Source organism: Crotalus tigris, unplaced genomic scaffold (genome assembly GCF_016545835.1).
Source record: "Crotalus tigris isolate CLP2741 ecotype Arizona unplaced genomic scaffold, ASM1654583v1 scf7180000018371.15429387391:27106975, whole genome shotgun sequence".
NCBI classification, from domain to species: domain Eukaryota; kingdom Metazoa; phylum Chordata; class Lepidosauria; order Squamata; family Viperidae; genus Crotalus; species Crotalus tigris.
In genome coordinates this window covers 21096217-21114907 of record NW_024096970.1, presented here as the reverse complement: position 1 = coordinate 21114907, position 18691 = coordinate 21096217, and the positions used below count along the sequence as shown (strand labels likewise).

Below are 18691 nucleotides of genomic sequence, written 5' to 3'. Positions count from 1 at the left end.
ATATTCCCACATTGCCAAACTATGCTTTACATAGATACACTTTAGACATTCCTAAATAATTTAGGAAACTATTCTTCCTTCTGATAATAAAGGATGCTTCTTGAAACAAGGTTCTGAAGTCAGGAGTACGCTTTAAAAGTTGTCTTTCAATAACTTAGCAGTCAAAATGGTTTCATAAACAATCCAAAAGAAAGAATCCCAAATAATGTGGAAGAAAAGCAGAAATTATACAGCCAGATAGCTCATATTTACACTTAGGGAAAACCCCAGGGTATTCCGATATTCCTCAACTTACAACCTCAATTTCTGTTGCTAAGTGAGACATTAGTAAAGTGAGTTTTGTCCCATTTTATGACCTTTTTGCAACAGTTGTTAAGTGAATCACTGCAGTTGTTAATAACATGTTTGTTAAGTGAATCTGGCTTCCCCTTTGACTTTGTTTGTCTGAAGGTCACAAAAAGTGATCATATGACCATGGGAATGCAACAACGGTTGTAAATGTGAAAAATGGTCATAACTCATTTTTTCAATGACATAACTTTGAACAATCACTAAACAAACTGTTGTAAATCAAGAACTACCTGTATAGAAGGAAGAGTACATAAATTCACAATGGTAACTGTAGAATTGAAGCTGATGTATTATATCAGATACTCCAAAGTGTCTCACAGCTGGAGTATTGGCAAACCAAATATAAAGCCTACCTCAGAAACAACTCCAGCAATATTTGTTATAAATTCACTCTTATTTAAATTAGGGCCAGAATCATTTGATAATCAGAAATACTCTGTAGTCATTTCAAGAACTCTCTTGTTTCATTACAGTAAAGGGATTTGTACAAGTTTTGTTTGTATTTAAATTTGATGCCTTTAAGTATTTTGCCATTTTATCTGATTTGAAGTTGAATTTTGCACTGAAAGAAGGAATACAGAATAAATAATGCATAAAATAATATTTTTACAAATGTTTATTCAAATACCAAATCTCTGGAGTGATCATTCCATTCATGTGCCACAAATTATGTCTTTAATATATTTTTATCTTATCTCCATTGTCAAGTGCAGTGTAGTGTAGTGTAAATCATGTACTACATAGATAAGATTTATAATATACTGCTAGATTAACATGACAAGGATGAAAAATGCTTGATGAAAAATCAATTTGGAATTCTCAATGAAAAATATTTAAAAATCTTTATCTGGAAACATAATAAAATATGCCTATTTCCTAGTATAATATGTTAGTGCTCAAGTTGAAATAGAGACAATGTTAATATAAAATGCTGGCCCAGAACAAAAAAACCTTTTCAATTAGAAAAACATATCAGACTATGGGCCTGACACAGAGCAGCTCTAACCAGAGCAAGATTTTGAGTTTCTGGATTCTATGTAAAATACAGGCAGTTTCATCAAGTACCTTATTCAGAGAATATATATATAAATATATATATGAGAGAAGACATTACTCATATCTTCTTTTATTTAAAACTACATGCTTTTGTCAGAGCACAACTTTTAAAGTCTTTAATTGACAGGACAGCTCATTGGGACCCATCAATCTTACCTTCTCCAAGATACAAACATGTAGGAAGTAGAAAGAAAACTAGGCTTATAGCTAGCTGAAGCCATCCAACTGAGAAGTTCCTAACTTGATCTGAAAGGAATCAACTGCCCAGGAGATTATCTTATCTGATTTTTTAATTGCTGTAGTTACCATATTTTATTCAATACAGTTACTTTAATCAATAAACAAATTTTATATTTATTCCTCTGACCAGGAGAATTGTTTTATAGAAAAGTCTCACCAAAGCTGTTAATTGAATAAAACATTCTGTTTAATTCCACAGATTTGATGGACCCCGGGGAAGAGGCGTTGAATCTCCAAGGCAACAAGGTCCTCATTTTCAGGGCCAACACTTAGAAGGTCCAAGGGCAAGACTTCAAAATCAGCATACAGATGGATCTTCAGGAAAACGGGGGACAATTCCTCGAGGGCCAGCAGCAGCATTTTATGCTCCTTTGGCAACATCACACATGCAGTCTTCTCAAGCAAGTGGACCACGGGGGCGGGGACCCAGACCTCCTTTGGGACAACAGAACCATCAAGGAGAAAATAAAGAACTATTTACTGATACTGTCAATAAATCTAAATTTATCTCTGATGTAAAAGTTTCTGGCCCAGTTCAGCCAGATAAGGGTCTGCCTAATGTACACCAAAATACATCCAGAAAGGAGGCCATAGAAGGAGTGTCGGAAATAAAGAAACCAAGTGCCATGGATTCTGGATTACAAGCAGAAGCATCCAAAACTTCTTGCACTTCCACAAGTCTGCATCAGTCCAATATTCCTCCAGCACCAGGAGGGAAGAAAATGTTACTGCCATCACCAATCATAAAAAATAAAGATATAAACTCTACAGAAAATAAATTGGTTTCTCCAGACAATAAACAGAATAAGGAATCATCTAAAGTAGAAAACAGAGAGAAGGGACAAATGAAACCAGGAGATAACCAGGGAATAGGTTCAACTGCCAGAGGCAGAGGCCAGTACAGAATGGAAGATACTAGAGGCAGAGGACAGGGTCGATTAGAAGATATGAGAGGAAGAGGAATAGCAAATAGAGGGAGAGGTCAATCAAGGGATGTTGTTGGTAGAGAGATAAGCAGCGGGCTAGGAACCCATGACAAACTTCCAGAAGGTCAGTTAGGCAACTGGGACTCTGGGATGGGTAGACAGGGAGGTAACCAGGAAAGCGTACTGGGCAGGCAATCAAATAGCCAAGAAAGAGGATTACCGGCGCCTCGGATGGGCAGCAGGGAAAGAATCCAAGCAAATAGTCAGGAAAGAGGTATAATCAGGCCTCCCAGCAGTCAGGAGAGAGGACTGGACTGGCAAATTGGAAGCAGGGAGAGAGGCCCGGGTCGACAACCTACTAATCGAGAGAGGGACACAGATAGACAAGGTAATGGTCGGGAAAGAGAACCCATTAGAAGGCCTACCAACCGGGAGCAGGACCTACACAGATGTGATACAGGACTTGGAGAAAACACTGAAAATTTACTGCCATTTTGCGAAGAACCACCAAGGCCTCCGTGGAGTTATGGAGAGGAAAGCATAGAAGAAAGTCATTCATTTGACTACAGAGATATTCCTCCTTTAGAACACAGACGATTGGATGATTGGGAAAGAGATAGATATTGGCACGATCGAGACCAGAGGTATGATGATTCCCTTGATCCATATGAGAGAGAGGAGGGGGTGCCACAGCATCATCCTTTACCCCCTCTTTCACCACTTCCCCCTCTTCCTCCTTTACCTCCTTTGGTGGATCGAGAACCACTTTGGGATGATTGGGAAAGGCCATTGAGTAGAGACAGAGAGGGAGACAGGGATCTTGACAGGATCAGAAGACCCTTGGATGTGTATGATCGTGAATTGGAAAGAGACTGGGACAGGGATTATATCAGACCATCGGGGGACAGAGATGCATTGAATTGTGATATGGACATACCACCTCTACCTCCTTTGCCACCTCTGCCGCCACTTCCTCCCATAGATAGATATCATGAGGACAGATGGTTAGAAGAGAGAGAGAGAGATTTCTACAACAGAAATTCTAGAGACAGAGGGGGGATTAGAATTCGTGAATATCCAGAAAGACGTGATACATGGAGAGAACAGTCTGATTTCCCTCCCGACAGAGGAGACTGGGAAAGAGAAAGGTTTTCAGAGAGGTGGTATTCTGATGAAATGGATAGATTTATATTGGATCCACCACCCATGCTGCCACGCTCATCTGAATTGTTGGAAGAAGAGCCAAATTTAGCTTCTGAGCAGTCATTAGGAGGAGTAATGGTTCTTAGTCAAAGGCAACATGAAATAATCTTGAAGGCTGCCCAAGAACTAAAGATGCTACGGTGAGTTGATTTTTTTCCTTGTCTATTTTAGAACAATTATACTTTCCTTAGTCTTCTGTTCATATAAATTACCCTTACCAAGTGCTTTAAAAAATATAGTTAGGCGTCAACTATACATTTTTAATCACTTTAAATGAAAACGCATTTTATGCTAGTTGAAATAACTGCTTTAAATAGTATACAATATCTCTTAAGCTAAAGGAGTTAATCTTTGTTTTAATTTGGACCCTCCATTAAATATATAAGCACAAAAAGTAAATGATAGAAGAGTTCAAATAACATAGCAGGTGATATTTTTTTAATTGTGATGATGAAGAAAGAATCCTATATTGTAATCTCAAATAGAATTGAGTGAGTGAAGGGCATAAGAAAACAAAAGATCTGGAAAATTTACAGAATCATTCATATAGGTTTCCTTTACGAATGCAGTTCCATCACCCAAATCCGTTTGAGAAATAAGCTGAGATAATACTGAGAAGGCTACCAATTAATAATTCTTCCAAGAGAGTTTTATCTCACACCTGTGAATTATATCTTTAGATCCAGTACTTTAAAATATTTGTGCAGAAAATTAACAAGCTATAGAAGTCTGCTTTTGCTTTATTTAATTTAAACTACTGCTGCTTAAGTGTATAATTATGTAAGTATGTCAGTACATCATCCTATCCTATTTTGAATAGATGGTATAATATACTTTTAGAGCTGTTGTGGGGGCAAGTGAGTCACATTTAAAGATTCCAGGTTCAGTTTTTGACATCTGTTCTTTTTAACTTATTGCCTGATAGGGCCATAAATCTGAAGGTGGAAGGTCTCCTGGAGGTGGCATTCCACAGTGTTAAACTAAAAGTGTGTACATTTGTATCCTTAAAAAGACCATTTACAACAAACAATATATTTTTCTGATTATAGGGAACAAAAAGAACATATGCAGAAGATGAATGAATTTGTTCCTGACACTCAAATGTCTGAACTCCCATTACAAGAAATGTCTAGGTCGCAAAGTGCGTCTGCTAGGAAAGATAACTTTCAGGTAAATTAAAATATTGCTTATAAATGGCTTTCAGATAGACTGTATGTTTTAAAAAGTATTTATAGTTTGGTTTTCCTATAAAAAAAATCCTCAAGATAATTTGCAAAGTGTCCTAAATCATCATAAAATGGAACAAAATACAAGCATGTACACCCACCCACACCTCATTTAGCAACCAGTTTCCATTTCGACAACCAGGTCATTAAGCAGAATGGTTGCTAACAGAATATGTGACTAAGAGAGACACGCCACAAGGATCATTGGATGTTACCATCTTATTCAGATTAAGTTCTGTCATACAACTACAACAACCAATACTCTATTTGTTGTCAAGAGTGCAAAATTTGGTCATACACGTATGCCTTGGTTGGAAAATGGGTGTTTTATTGTTGTCATATATGCAAATGGTCACTAACCAAGGCAGTTAAATGAAGGGATATAACAACAGGTCGAAGCGTGAAATCTGAATGGCCTTATATGTTTAACTGAAACCATTGTTTATGATTTGCCTGAAGCTATTTGCAATTTGAAGCTATTTGTAGAGATGGCTCTACACATGGACATCACCAGACGGTCAACATAGAAATCAGATTGACTATGTGCTCTGCAGCCAAAGATGGAGAAGCTCTATACAGTCAGTAAAAACAAGACCAGGAGCTGACTGTGGCTCAGATCATGAGCTTCTCATTGCAAAATTTAGGCTTAAATTTTAAAAAGTAGGGAAAAGCACTAGGCCACTCAGGTATGAACTAAATCGTATCCCTGATGAATATACAGTAGAGGTGACAAATAGCTAGAAGAGATAAGGATGCCTTCTTAAATGAACAGTGCAAAGAAATAGAAGAAAACAACAGAATAAGGAGGACCAGAGATCTCTTCAAGAAAATTGGAGATATGAAGGGAACGTTTCATGCAAAGATGAGCATGATAAAGGACCAAAATGGCAGAGACCTAACAGAGGCAGAAGAGATTAAGTAGAGATGGCAAAACTACACAGAAGAACTATACAAGAATGAGCTTAACATCCCAGATAACCACAATGAGATGGTCATTGACCTCGAACCAGACATCCTAGAATGTGAAGGGAAATGGGCCTTAGAAAATCTGAGCAACAACAAAGCTAGTGGAGGTGACAGTATTCCAGCTGAGCTATTCAAAATCTTAAAAGACGATGCAGTAAAAGTGCTACACTCGATTTGCCAGCAAATCTGGAAAACTCAACAGTGGCCACAGGATTGGAAAAGGTCAGTTTACATTCCAATTCCAAAGAAAGGCAATGCCAAAGAATGTTCAAACTATCGCACCATTGCACTCATTTCACATGCTAGTAAAGTTATGCTTAAAATCTACAAGCTAGACTCCAGCAGTATGTGGATCGAGAACTACCAGAAGTACAGGCAGGATTTCGAAGAGGCAGAGGAACTAGAGATCAAATTGACAACATAAGCTGGATCATGGAGAAAGCTAGGGAGTTCCAGAAAAACATCTACTTCTGCTTCATTGACTATGCAAAAGCCTTTGATTGTGTGGATCACAACAAATTGTGGCAAGTTCTTAAAGAGATGGGAGTACCAGACCATCTCATTTGTCTCTTGAGAAACCTAAATGCGGGTCAAGAAGCAACAGTGAGAACTGGACACGGAACCACTGATTGGTTCAAAATTGGAAAAGGAGTCCGGCAAGGCTGTATACTATCGCCCTGCCTATTTAACTTATATGCAGAGCACATCATGAGAAAGGCAGGGCTAGATGAATCAAAAGTTGGAATTAAGATTGCCGGGAAAAATATCAACAACCTAAGATATGCAGATGATACCACTCTAATGGCAGAAAGTGAAGAGGAATTAAAGAGCCTCTTGATGAGGGTGAAGAAGGAGAGTGCAAAAGTTGGCTTGAAACTCAACATTAAGAAAACCAAACTCATGGCATCCGGCCTTCTCAATTCCTGGCAAATAGATGGGGAAGAAATGGAGGTAGTGACAGATTTTATTTTTCTGGGCTCCAAGATCACCTCAGATGGGGACTGCAGCCAAGAAAATAAAAGACGCTTGCTCCTGGGGAGGAAAGCTATGGCAAATCTAGACAGCATACTAAAAAGCAGAGACATCACCCTGCCAACAAAAGTGCGTATAGTCCAGGCCATGGTTTTCCCAGTTGCAATGTATGGCTGTGAAAGTTGGACCATAAGAAAGGCTGAGCGCCAAAGAATTGAGGCCTTTGAACTATGGTGCCGGAGAAGACTCCTGCGAGTCCCTTGGACTGCAAGGCGTTCAAACCGGTCAGTCCTAGAAGAGATCAACCCCGACTGCTCTTTAGAAGGCCAGATCATGAAGTTGAAACTCAAATACTTTGGCCACCTAATGAGAAGGAAGGACTCACTGGAGAAGGCCTAATGCTGGGAAAGATTGAGGGCAATAGAAGAAGGGGACGACAGAGAATGAGATGGCTGGATGGAGTCACTGAAGCAGTAGGTGTGAACTTAAATGGACTCCAGAAGATGGTAGAGGACAGGAAGACCTGGAGGAACATTGTCCATGGGGTCGCGATGGATCGGACACAACTTCGCAATTAACAACAACAAAAAAAAATTACAATAAAACCCTTGACCATAATGCTGAGACATAGGAAGATAACTATGGACCACTGAGACTATTGTTGCTAATAAAAGGATTTTATGTATATATGCATATTTATATAGTCACCCAAGTTACAAATTACAAAACACAAAACATCTAATAAATATAAACACCAAATACAAAACAACTAAGGCTAACTCAAAATCATATTAACATTTATTTATCCTGCTTATCATTTTTATAAATAACTCGAGGCGAATACACCTAACACTTCTTCCTCCTCTTATTTACCCTATAACAACCCTGTGAGGTAAGTGGGTCTGAGAGAACATAATTGACCCAAGATCATTCAGCTGGTATTCATGCCTAAGGCAGAACTAGAGCTCATAGGTTTCCTGGTGCCTTAACCACTACACCAAATTGGCTCCCAAACAAGCTTCCCCCAAACCATTTCAAGATGGATTGATCTGATATTCTGGCTCAGTGTTCACAGAAAACCCAGGTGTTCATGGCATAGAAGACCAGCACATGCCCATTTGAATTTCAGAGATATGCTGTTCCAAAAGAGGTGCATGTTTGATTTTGTTTTATTTTTGTGCCTTCAAGTTGGTCTTGACGGTTGGTATCTGTATAAGCAGGTAGGTCAAACCATTTTTGGAAGGGGTTTGCCATGGCCTTCTTCCTGGGTATGAGAGCGAGTGATTGACCCAAAGTCAACTAACTAGTTACATGTCTAAGGCAAGACTGGAACTTACAGCCTGCCAGTTATTAATCCAGTCCCTTTATATTTGCTAGTTTAAATGTTTATATATAATAACATTTTTAAAATATGTCCTAATTTGTATTTGTTTTGTACCATTTTTAACACTGAATGTACACATTTTAGAAAAGGATCAAGGCATATAGTTGGTTGGTTATAGCATTGGTTCCCTATATATGTTCTATCATGCTTAACAATAGCTTCCTGCAGCCTTCTCCAAAATTATAGTTATGCTGGCTTGGAATAAAGGAAAAAATTTTAGCATGCAAGCGACCATTATTTAGCCTAGTGAGATTGCATAAATAGGAACAATCACAATGAATACGAAGTCATGCATTGCCTTCTCTCTTCTTTCTGCAATCCAGGCTTAGAAATTGATTTGGTTGCTTGTTGAATATCTGGATTTGGGCCTCAGGTTAATTAAAAACATTAGCTTAAAGAAACCAGTTTCAGATCAAGTTTTTTAAAATAACCAATGTCAGTCAATTAACAAATTCAATTTCCTCTTAGTTTTGGCCAAGGAATCCCAGCAGTCCATGATTAGACTGAAGGTGAAAGCTTCCAACCTGGCCCAATTGGAGCGGAAAAAGAGAAGCATGGAAATCCCATGGTTCACAGTGATTTGTTAGGGTGTGCAAAAGAAAGCATGGCTGATGATAACGTTGATATAACAATTATTTTACAAATTTTATTTTCAATTTTCCCATTATACAGGCCTCTTCTGAAATGCAAGGTAAAATGACAGCAGAGGAACAATCTATTAAGCCTTCTCCAGCAGTAATTATAAAGCCCCCTGTCTTGTTTCGGAAACCTGGTCCAACCATTAAGCCACCTCCTGTAAAATCTTCTCCAATGACAAGACCCCCTGTTTCAGCTGCAAAGATTCCTATCCCAACAGGGAAACCATCTGTTCCACCAATTCCCATTTCAACTGCAGCAACAGCTCAGGTTTCAGTTCCCATGATAAAGACATCAACTGGTATGCATCAAGAACGTTGGGATGAGGACTCTTTTCAGGGACTTTGGGACAGTAGTGAGGATAAAGGGTTGAAATCAGAATATGACTTATCTACATCGGATTCTTCATTGCCTTCATCAATATCTCTTCTGCCTAGTATGGCACCCCATGCCAAACCACCAATTATTCATCAGACTGTTGACTACGGACATGGACACAGCCATGGTCAAGGTAAATGCTGCTAATGTTTTGATTATTACTTAATAAAACATTTAAGGAGCTTTCTAAAGAAGCCTGTCGTGGGTCTCTTAGTGTTGGACAACTATTGTATTTCCAGTCTCACCTTTGGGGGAAAGTTGTAGAGGAGGTTGTGGGATAACAACTACAAATACTGTGAAAGAAACAGATTTAGACCTCAGGCCTGACAAGGGGACTAAAATCACATCAGTATTCCTCATGAATGACCTGTACTGAGATTTGAAAGGAGGAATATGTCTATGCTTGTTCTGCTAAATCTCTTAGTGGCCTTTGATAATATTGACCAGTGTATTTTTCTGGATTGCCTGTGAGGGCTGGAGATCAGAGTCACTATATAGTGGTGAATACTTCCATGTGAGCAAGCAATTGCAGTTAATGTTTGAAAGCAAAGGAAATTCCATTATACCACAATACTCAACCCTTTCTCTGTCCTGTTTAATATCTACATGAAGCCACTGGGAAAATCCACCAGTTTGAAGTGAGATATCAGTATGTTGATCAGTTCATCCAGGCCAAATTAGGAATGTGGTGGAAGTCTAGAGCCAGTATCTGGAAGCTGTCAGGGTCTTTAATTATTATCAATTTGTATTTAACAGATACAACCATCAGTAAAAGTGGACAACAAATTCCTTACGGGGAGCGAATAACTCTGCGTCCAGAACCTCATGAAAGGCAACCCTTTTCAAAAGGTGGATTTATCTTTGTTGTCACAGAAATATCTCTTTGAGAACAAAAGAAATCTGTTTGGTATTTGATAGCTTTATTTTTAAGATGAACTGCATTTTTCTCTTTGTGAGATAATACTTTAAATGCTTTGGAATATTTTAAATATAATGGGCATAAAATTAGCATATGAAAGGAAGTATAGGTAATCCTTGATTATAATAGTTTGAAATTACAATGGCACTGAAAAAAGTAATTTTTCACACTTAAAACCATTGCAACATCCTTGTGGTCACATGATCAAAATTCAGATGCTTGGCAACTGACTCGTATTTATGACCGTTGCAGTGTCCCGGGGTCATGTGATCATTTTTTGTAACCTTTTGACAAGCAAAGTCAATGGGGAAAAGCCACTTAACAACTATGTTATTAAATTGACTATGGTGATTCACTTAACAACCTTGGCAAGAAAGGTCGCAAAATGGGGCAAAATTCACCTATCAAATGTCTCACTTAGCAACAGAAATGTTAGGCTCAATTGGGGTCATACGTCGAGGACCACCTGTAGTGGGTTCGACTTTCCCTGATGTGATCCTTTTACTTGCAATTTAGTTCAGCTCAAAAATTTCTTTATTATAATATTCTACTCCTAAAATTATTTTGACTTCTTATTTCCAGAACACTTAGGCCAGCGGGATCGATACACCAAGGAGAGAGAGAATTATTTTGAACGACAAAATAATACCAATCCAGACCACAGGGATTTCAGGAGGGAACGAGAACCATATAGAGACCGGATTTCTGGCGATCATGATCGGGAACGATTTGACAAAGAACGATACCCACGAGAAGACAGGTATGTGAAACCGTAATACCTAAATAAGAAAATGTGCCTTCATAATGATTATTGAAACTTTTATATAGTCAGTTTTCTGTATATTTATACAGAAATGTTATAAATAAGAATAAAATCCTATTCTGGGATGGATGGATGGATTGAAATTCCTTTTATTCTTAATTGTGGGGCAACACATATCATGATGCCATTTTGATAGACTCTTTTAAGTTTTCCTCTGTTGCTATTTTGCTAATTTGTTTCTCCTGCATTTTTCTTGCTAATTATTTCTAGTTATACTAAACCTCCCATCGGGCATGTTGTGGTATTAAATTAGATTAATAAAGATGTTCATTCTGGACCAGTTCAAAGGTTGCCTGTTTATATCATGTCTGATCCGAAGCAAAATTTATGCCTCACAGAAAAATATGGGAAAACATCCAAAAACAAAAGTCATTGTAGTTTATTTTTCAACAAAATCAGATGAAGCTTTCAGGAAAAAGTGGCATTTTTGGAGCAAGGGACCCTAATTCATTTGTTTTCATTTGTCTTTAGTAACATTTCTATACCTTAGTTATTTTGGGACTGGATTCTGTAACTGAAGTCACCTCTTGGCAAGATGGGCATTATACATTTAATAAATAAATAAACATTTGCTAGATAATTGCTTTGGGGCCAAATCATAATTTCAAATTAATTGAGGGTAATATATAGATTTTTTATTTTATTTTAAAGGATCTTTGCATATAGAGGAGACATAATTTTAAGAAATTAACTTCTAGTAGATAATGTTCACTAATTGGTAGGAGATCAACCAAATTTTTGCCCTCTTCCCTAAAATCACTGTAGGATATACTATACAGATGTGCTATTTACAGTGGTCCTACTAAATACTGTACATATATTAATTGCATGCAGTAGCAGTAACGAATGAGGAGATCGGAGACTCTCTTCCACATTTTTAGATAATTTGCGTAATATGCCAAGCATTCATTCTGGACACTGGCTTTATTGTCGGTTTGGTGGGGTTTATTGCTGTTTAGTGAGCCACCCTAAGTGTTGGCACATAAAATGAGCATAAAGTCGTTTAAATAAATAAATAAATTCACATGAGTGCTTTCTCCTTTTGACAGGCCATCTCCTTCAAGAAATCAGTCTTACCGTGACAAAGATCATTCAGTCTCAAGAAGGGGAGGATTTGAAAGACAGTCATATGAGCGGAAGCCTGATCGTCCTCCTTATGATCATGGGCCTTCCATGTTTGGAGGTATAATTCCAAATCATTGAGTATTGGAATAGAAAATTAGCGAGTTAGAATGAGGCTAGAAATGTAAATTCGATAGATATTACTTAACAAATACAGTTGAAAAGACCAATTGCAAGGAAGGGATATCCATTACTCCCAAATATCTATTAAATTGCAAATTACATCATTTACAATAATTGACAAACTGTTGTTGAACATATCTATTATTGGGAAGATGGTATCTAGACAGAAGTATGATTTTTTGTTTCTGAAGTTCAGTAAATGACACTCTGCTAGAGAGAGGTTCCCTGAAGATGGGCTCCAGCATGAGTCCAAAAGCTCAGAAGAATAAACCTCTAGTCCCGGTTACTGACCCAGATTGGATCCTGCAGTATTATCCTGGGACACATATATTCACCTTCATTTGTGAAATGAAGTCTGTTAAATTAAGGTTTCAAGGTCTATTTAAATTATTTAATTTTCTAATTAAAAAGTAATTGTAAGAATAATTATATAAATTATATGCATCAGTATCATATAACAGAGTATCTGGAAACTCCCACTGGTGCAGAATACAGTTGGATCAATACGCATAACACCTCTGCTCCACAAGCTGCCCGTTTGTTTATAGGTCCAATTCATGGTGGCTGGTTTTGACCTTTTAAGCCCTTCATAGTATAGGACTGGGTTATCTGAGGGACCTCCTGTCTCCTCATATCAGCTTGACAGATAGATGGATGGATGGATGAGTATACATTTAGATATTATAATAAACCAGTAATGTACTGTATAGAATTCTGACTTAACTTGTGAATAAGCAAAAGGTTCATGCACATTGCTCAGTTTCACTTGAGTTTACCTCAACTGAGGCTGCAAACAAACTTGCGTAGCTTTGTCTGGCTTTCTTAGAATTATGCCCAAACATGAACATCAATAGGCATTGATGTCTACAAGAAAGGACCTATATAAATAGACTAGAAGGTTAAGCTTATCCCATATATTATTGACTGCTTAAAAAATTTAGTGGATTCTCATGGAAGGCATGGTCATCAATACAATGCCTCCGTTCATTATGGCACAGATGATGCCTTCCCATAATAATCATTACAGAATTTGCAGAGTTAATAAATTATTTTTTGTAACATTAAAAATGACAACTATCATGAGAAGGCAAAAAACTCAGAATTTCACAATCTTGCACTAATTGATCCATTATTTATATGTTTATATTCATTTTTATACCTGCAATCTAGACAATCTATAGTATTTTGGAGAATTACTGACATAGATCATTCATGGTAAATTAATGATTCAGCCTGTGCAGGCAGAGATGAATCTGATGTTAAAGCAGCAGTGGTGAAATGCCCCATAGCAGAATTTATCCTTTTCCCAATGAAAGCCATTCATATGCTCATATATTAGTTTTCTAATCATAGTTAGCTACCATATAATGAGCATGAAGCTACTAAAATGATGTTTTAAAGAGATACACTAGAGATATGAAAATCAAGATTTCCTTTCTTTCTTGTTTTATAGTGCTATCTTCTGGTTGCTTATATTTGCAGTGGTAGAATCATTAGGAAGAAAATGTCAGATTATTTGACAAATCTTATTATTCTGTCCAGATATTTATGTCTTACATTTTTCCCTCTTCTCTTTCATGGAAATTTCATTGAAAGGTGATCGGAGAAATTACGCTGAGGATAGAATTCCCATTTCTGCTCCAACAATACCACGACAACCGCCACCTGCCCCACGTGTAGAGAGAAAACCAGAATCAAAAAATGTGGATGACATATTGAAACAGCCTGGACGGGAAAGTAGACCAGAACGGGTAAGAACTATGACTCTGGGTTTCTAATATGAGGTAACAATTATGTGTAAGGAATTTCATATTTTTGTTAATATTTATGAAACAGTACTTTTTGAAGCATTCATGGCTTCCTTCAAAAGTCTTTAGTGCATGCCTAAGTCCATAATTGTACAATTATATTGTCATAGAATTTTCTCAGCTGATGGTTTTTTATGAAGAATTAAATTATTGAATCTTGTATACTTAGCTATCAGGAAGGATTACAATTAGAGCAAAAGATTGGTGTGAAGAAAGAGCAGTTTACGCACGTGGAATCCTACATTTGCCAATAGTTTTCTTATTCCAGCAGTATCTTGATTTCCAAAGATATTTTCCTTTTTCATTCTGTAACATCTTGCCTTGTCTAAATAATTTTCTCATTCTCTGTTTAAACTATAATTACTACAAAGTAGTATTATCCTAGTAACCAGAATTACTTAGGTCATAACTGGTTTCCTCCAGTATTATTTTGATCCTAGACTCTGGTGGAAGAAAAATGTGAATGGTGAGTGAGTTATAGTATGCCAAATCTGAAATCTAGTCCACCACTGCTACAAATATGGTTGTCATATTTCATTTTCTGAATCTTTACAGATCTGCAAAGATTTTGAGCTCGTTCAGTAACTGTTCAAAGTTACTGAATGAGGGGGACTTAACAAACATTCTTCATAGTTGCAGCTGTTGCAGCATCCCCACGGTCACATAACTGTTGTTCTGATGGCAACCAATTCACAATTAACAATGGTCACTCCATCCCATGTCACGTAATCACCATTTGCAATTTTCACTGCCATTTTTCAAAAAGCAGAGTCAGTGTGGAAAGCAGCAGGTGTTGCAAATGGCAATTACATGGCTGCATGACACTAACTGCACAAGATTCACTTCATGATAAGCAATTGGGACTGCCACATCTGCCATTTTATGACAGTGTAGTTACGTGGCATCACGCTTTACGATGGTGTTGCTTAGTGACAAAATTGGTTGTCCCAGTTACAATTAAGTGAGGACTAGCTATAGCTTGCCAGTCTATAGTCATAAAAATTACTTGGTCTGCTGAATCCTCATCATTCAGCTTAATAAGCATGCATTATTTCATGTTTGTGGTTTCTGTTTTAGATTGTCATAATCATGCGAGGATTGCCAGGCAGTGGAAAGACTCATGTTGCTAAGCTTATCAGGGTAAGTGGATAATTGTTTTCTTTGTCTTCAGTTTGTACTGAAGAATAGAGTAGAGTTGAACTGCATGTTGTTCCAGTCACTTTTTGTATCTCTTTTCTCCCACAGTTTCATTTCTTTATCTACCCACAGGACAAAGGGAAGTTATTTTTTTATGGGCATTCTGGACTTTGCAGCATACATATTATTTAAGATTACGTTGTGTAACTTTCTTCCTGTCCTGTCATAGATAACAACCAGGTTAATTGAACTGGATATGGAAATAGAATGTTTTCTTAGAAATTGGATGAAAATTTAGCTTTGATGTTATATATTTCAGGATTTTTCTTTATTTTTTCTTCGTAGGATAAAGAAGTTGAATGTGGAGGAGCTGCACCCAGAGTACTCAGTCTGGATGATTATTTTATCACTGAAATAGAAAAAGAAGAGAGGGATCCAGACACAAAGAAAAGAGTAAAAAAGAAGGTATTCTTAATGTATATTCCAATTGTTAATTATTGTAACTAATTAAAAATGAAAACTGTCAGTCAATAGCCAAGAAGCTATCCTAATCTACACACTATTTTAGAAAAAAATAGATTATGATCTGAACAAATCTTTGATTATGTGTCACTAAATGAATGTCTGTTACTCTACAATTTAATCTCTATTTTCTGGATTAAGAAATTAGTTCCTTTAGAATCAAATGGGTTTTAGAAGATTTGGACAATTTTCCTGTCAGAACAGTTTGTATTCTTCATAGTTCCCTGATTTCTTTCGGGATGTAAAAGTCTTTGATTATCAGTTATTGTTTAAAGGTATTTTATTGATGGGTCATTAATTTTTTTGCCTCAGATATAACTCATGCAAGATAGAGAAAAATATGCAACAAGCAGTTTGCTGTTTGAATGCACTTTAAAATTCTGCAAAATTCTGTTTTGATATCACAAAGCAAATATAGCAGATTTAAACATTGAGAAGTTGGAAGAGTCCACGAGGATCATTTGAAACTTCTGTAATGTTCAGAAATACCAATTAAACTGGAAAGATTCTGAACCTGTGTTTGGAACTAGTGATGGTTTAGACAAAATTAAATAAGCAAAATGTAAATCCAGGAAAAATAAGTAAAAGGATAGGATACCTTGAGTACCTTGGATTCTCTTTAAGTGATCAGCTTAATAGCACAGCAGTTCTCCTGGACCAGACTGTGTCATTAAATCAACAGCATTGTTTGTGGCTAGATAAATGGTCAGATATGTTTTTGTTCGCTTCCTGATAAGATGTGGACTTAGATATAATATGTATTGATTGAACTATTATACTATGTTCTAAGCCAATGGACGATTTCAACTTGTATAGAATATCACTATAACTATGCTTAATTAATATGATGGATTTAGTGCAGTGATGAATTTGAGATATTTTCTCAAATTCTCTGCGACAAAAAAGTTGGAATATGTCCAAAAGAACCTTGGTTAAAGCAGAGATAGATAATGCAACACTCTCCAGATTTTTGAATTTCAGCTCCCATCCTAACCTCCGATTCCTAATTGTCAGCAATATTGATTCTCATTTATTAGAGCAAGTGATAGTAGCATTTTCTGGCATTGGTGGACAATTCTGATCTTTTTAAGTTTGACTGTCAGAGTGGACTTGTAATACTGAGAAATTTGCTGGGGGAAATAAGAGAACAAGCCTGTTAATTTTCCTTGACTTGCCAGCGTCTTTCCGTACTAAGAACCATAGTAGCCTTCTGTATAATCTTAAGAAATTGAAATTAGGGTGAATTGTGTCCCACTACTTCAACACATATCAAATGTCTTTGTTATTGATCTCCTACCCAGCATTTGTGCCATAAGCTTAATAAGGGACCATCTTACCCCATGATGTTTAGGAATCTGCATAAAACTGATGCATGGGTTTATCCATGTTCATAATTGAATGCCAATAACATGCCCTATCTCATTCCTTTTCATTTCAATTTCATAAATTTTATCAGTTATTCATTCCTAATGTAGGACAGCAATAGACTGATTTAAGTTATTCAGGAAAAAAAGTTTTGTTCTTTGCCTAACATTCCCTTTTTCTGGATCAGGTTTTGGAATATGAATATGAAGCTGATATGGAAGAGATCTATCGTGCCAGCTTGTTTAAAACTTTCAAGAAGACTTTGGATGATGGATTTTTCCCCTTCATCATTCTTGATGCCATCAATGATAGAGTACGGCAATTTGAGCAATTCTGGAGTGCTGCAAAAACAAAAGGATTTGAGGTAAGCATCCCTAAATAATTTCTGTAATTATTAATACCTCTAAAACAAACTTCCACTGGTCTGGAATCATAAACATTAATATTTTATAAGATAGGCAATAATAACAGATTTAGGTTTAGGTATACAGTTTGAGGGGAAAAATTATTTGATCCCCTGCTGATTTTGTACGTTTGCCTACTGACAAAGAAATGATCAGTCTATAATTTTAATGGCAGGTTTATTTTAACAGCAGACAGAGACAGAATAACAGCAAAAAAATCCAGAAAAATGCATTTCAAAAAAGTTATAAATTGATTTGCATTTGAGTGAGTGAAATAAGTATTTGATCCCCTATCAGTCAGCAAGATTTCTGCCTGCCAGGTGTCTTTTATACAGGTAACGAGCTGAGATTAAAAGGAGTGCTCCTAATCTCATCTTGTTACCTGTATAAAGGACACCAGTCCACAGAAGCAATCAATCAGATTCCAAACTCTCCATGGCCAAGCTCGTGGCCTGCTCATCTCTGTTGGCGTCGCCATCTGGTGCTGTTTACACAACCATCCACGTGACTGAGATAGGCAGCGCCGCCCTCCTCCGCTCTCATTTCCCCAGACCAGAGTTGGGGCCACTGCCTATCTCAGTCACGCGGACGAACGGCCGTGTAAACAGCACCAGATGGCTCCCGCTGCCACCGCTGGAGATGAGCTTGAAGGAGAGGCCGCCTGCTCCCACCTCCTGCGGAACAGAACTGCTGCTTCCTCGCCCTCCCAGCGAAAGAACCCCAGAGAGGTAGAAGACGTCCTTTCTCCCACTTCCCATCCTCTTTTTTTCGAGCACCCCTCCCAGAGCGAGCCAGAAGCCTCAACTCCAGCCTCCCGTAGCAGGCTGAGATAGGTGAGCCCGCAGCTCCTTCTCCCCATCAGCTTTCTCTTCCGCTCCCTGGGAACCTTTGCGCCAAAAGGCGGAAAGAAGAAAGTCCCAGAGAGGGAAAGTCCCAGAGAGGGAGAGCGTGGTGTCGGGAGGAGAGCAGTCTTTTCCGAGGGGAGGAGAAGCCAGGACGGAGCTGGAGGGGGGGGCAGAGCCGGTGCAAGTCTCACCTTAGGCTCCACTCTTTAAATCAAGCCTCCTGTTCTGTGCGCATGAGCGCACATTATGCAGCTCCCAGTTTTTTCTTTTGTGAGGAAAATGGGT

General features: G+C 37.7%; 1 protein-coding gene across 5 annotated transcripts in view; it reads left to right on the top strand.

Moving 5' to 3' along the window:
* The window catches only part of YLPM1 (YLP motif containing 1), a 62968-nt gene that overhangs the window by 11779 nt on the left and 32498 nt on the right, over positions 1-18691 (top strand). For all 5 annotated transcript variants that reach the window (XM_039351732.1, XM_039351733.1, XM_039351734.1 and 2 more), the window contains exons 5-14: positions 1847-3916; positions 4826-4946; positions 8997-9471; positions 10095-10187; positions 10840-11017; positions 12130-12263; positions 13922-14076; positions 15211-15273; positions 15616-15735; positions 17345-17521. In XM_039351732.1, coding sequence (XP_039207666.1) covers positions 1847-3916; positions 4826-4946; positions 8997-9471; positions 10095-10187; positions 10840-11017; positions 12130-12263; positions 13922-14076; positions 15211-15273; positions 15616-15735; positions 17345-17521 — 3586 coding nt within the window. The remainder of the gene's footprint in view (positions 1-1846; positions 3917-4825; positions 4947-8996; positions 9472-10094; positions 10188-10839; positions 11018-12129; positions 12264-13921; positions 14077-15210; positions 15274-15615; positions 15736-17344; positions 17522-18691) is intronic.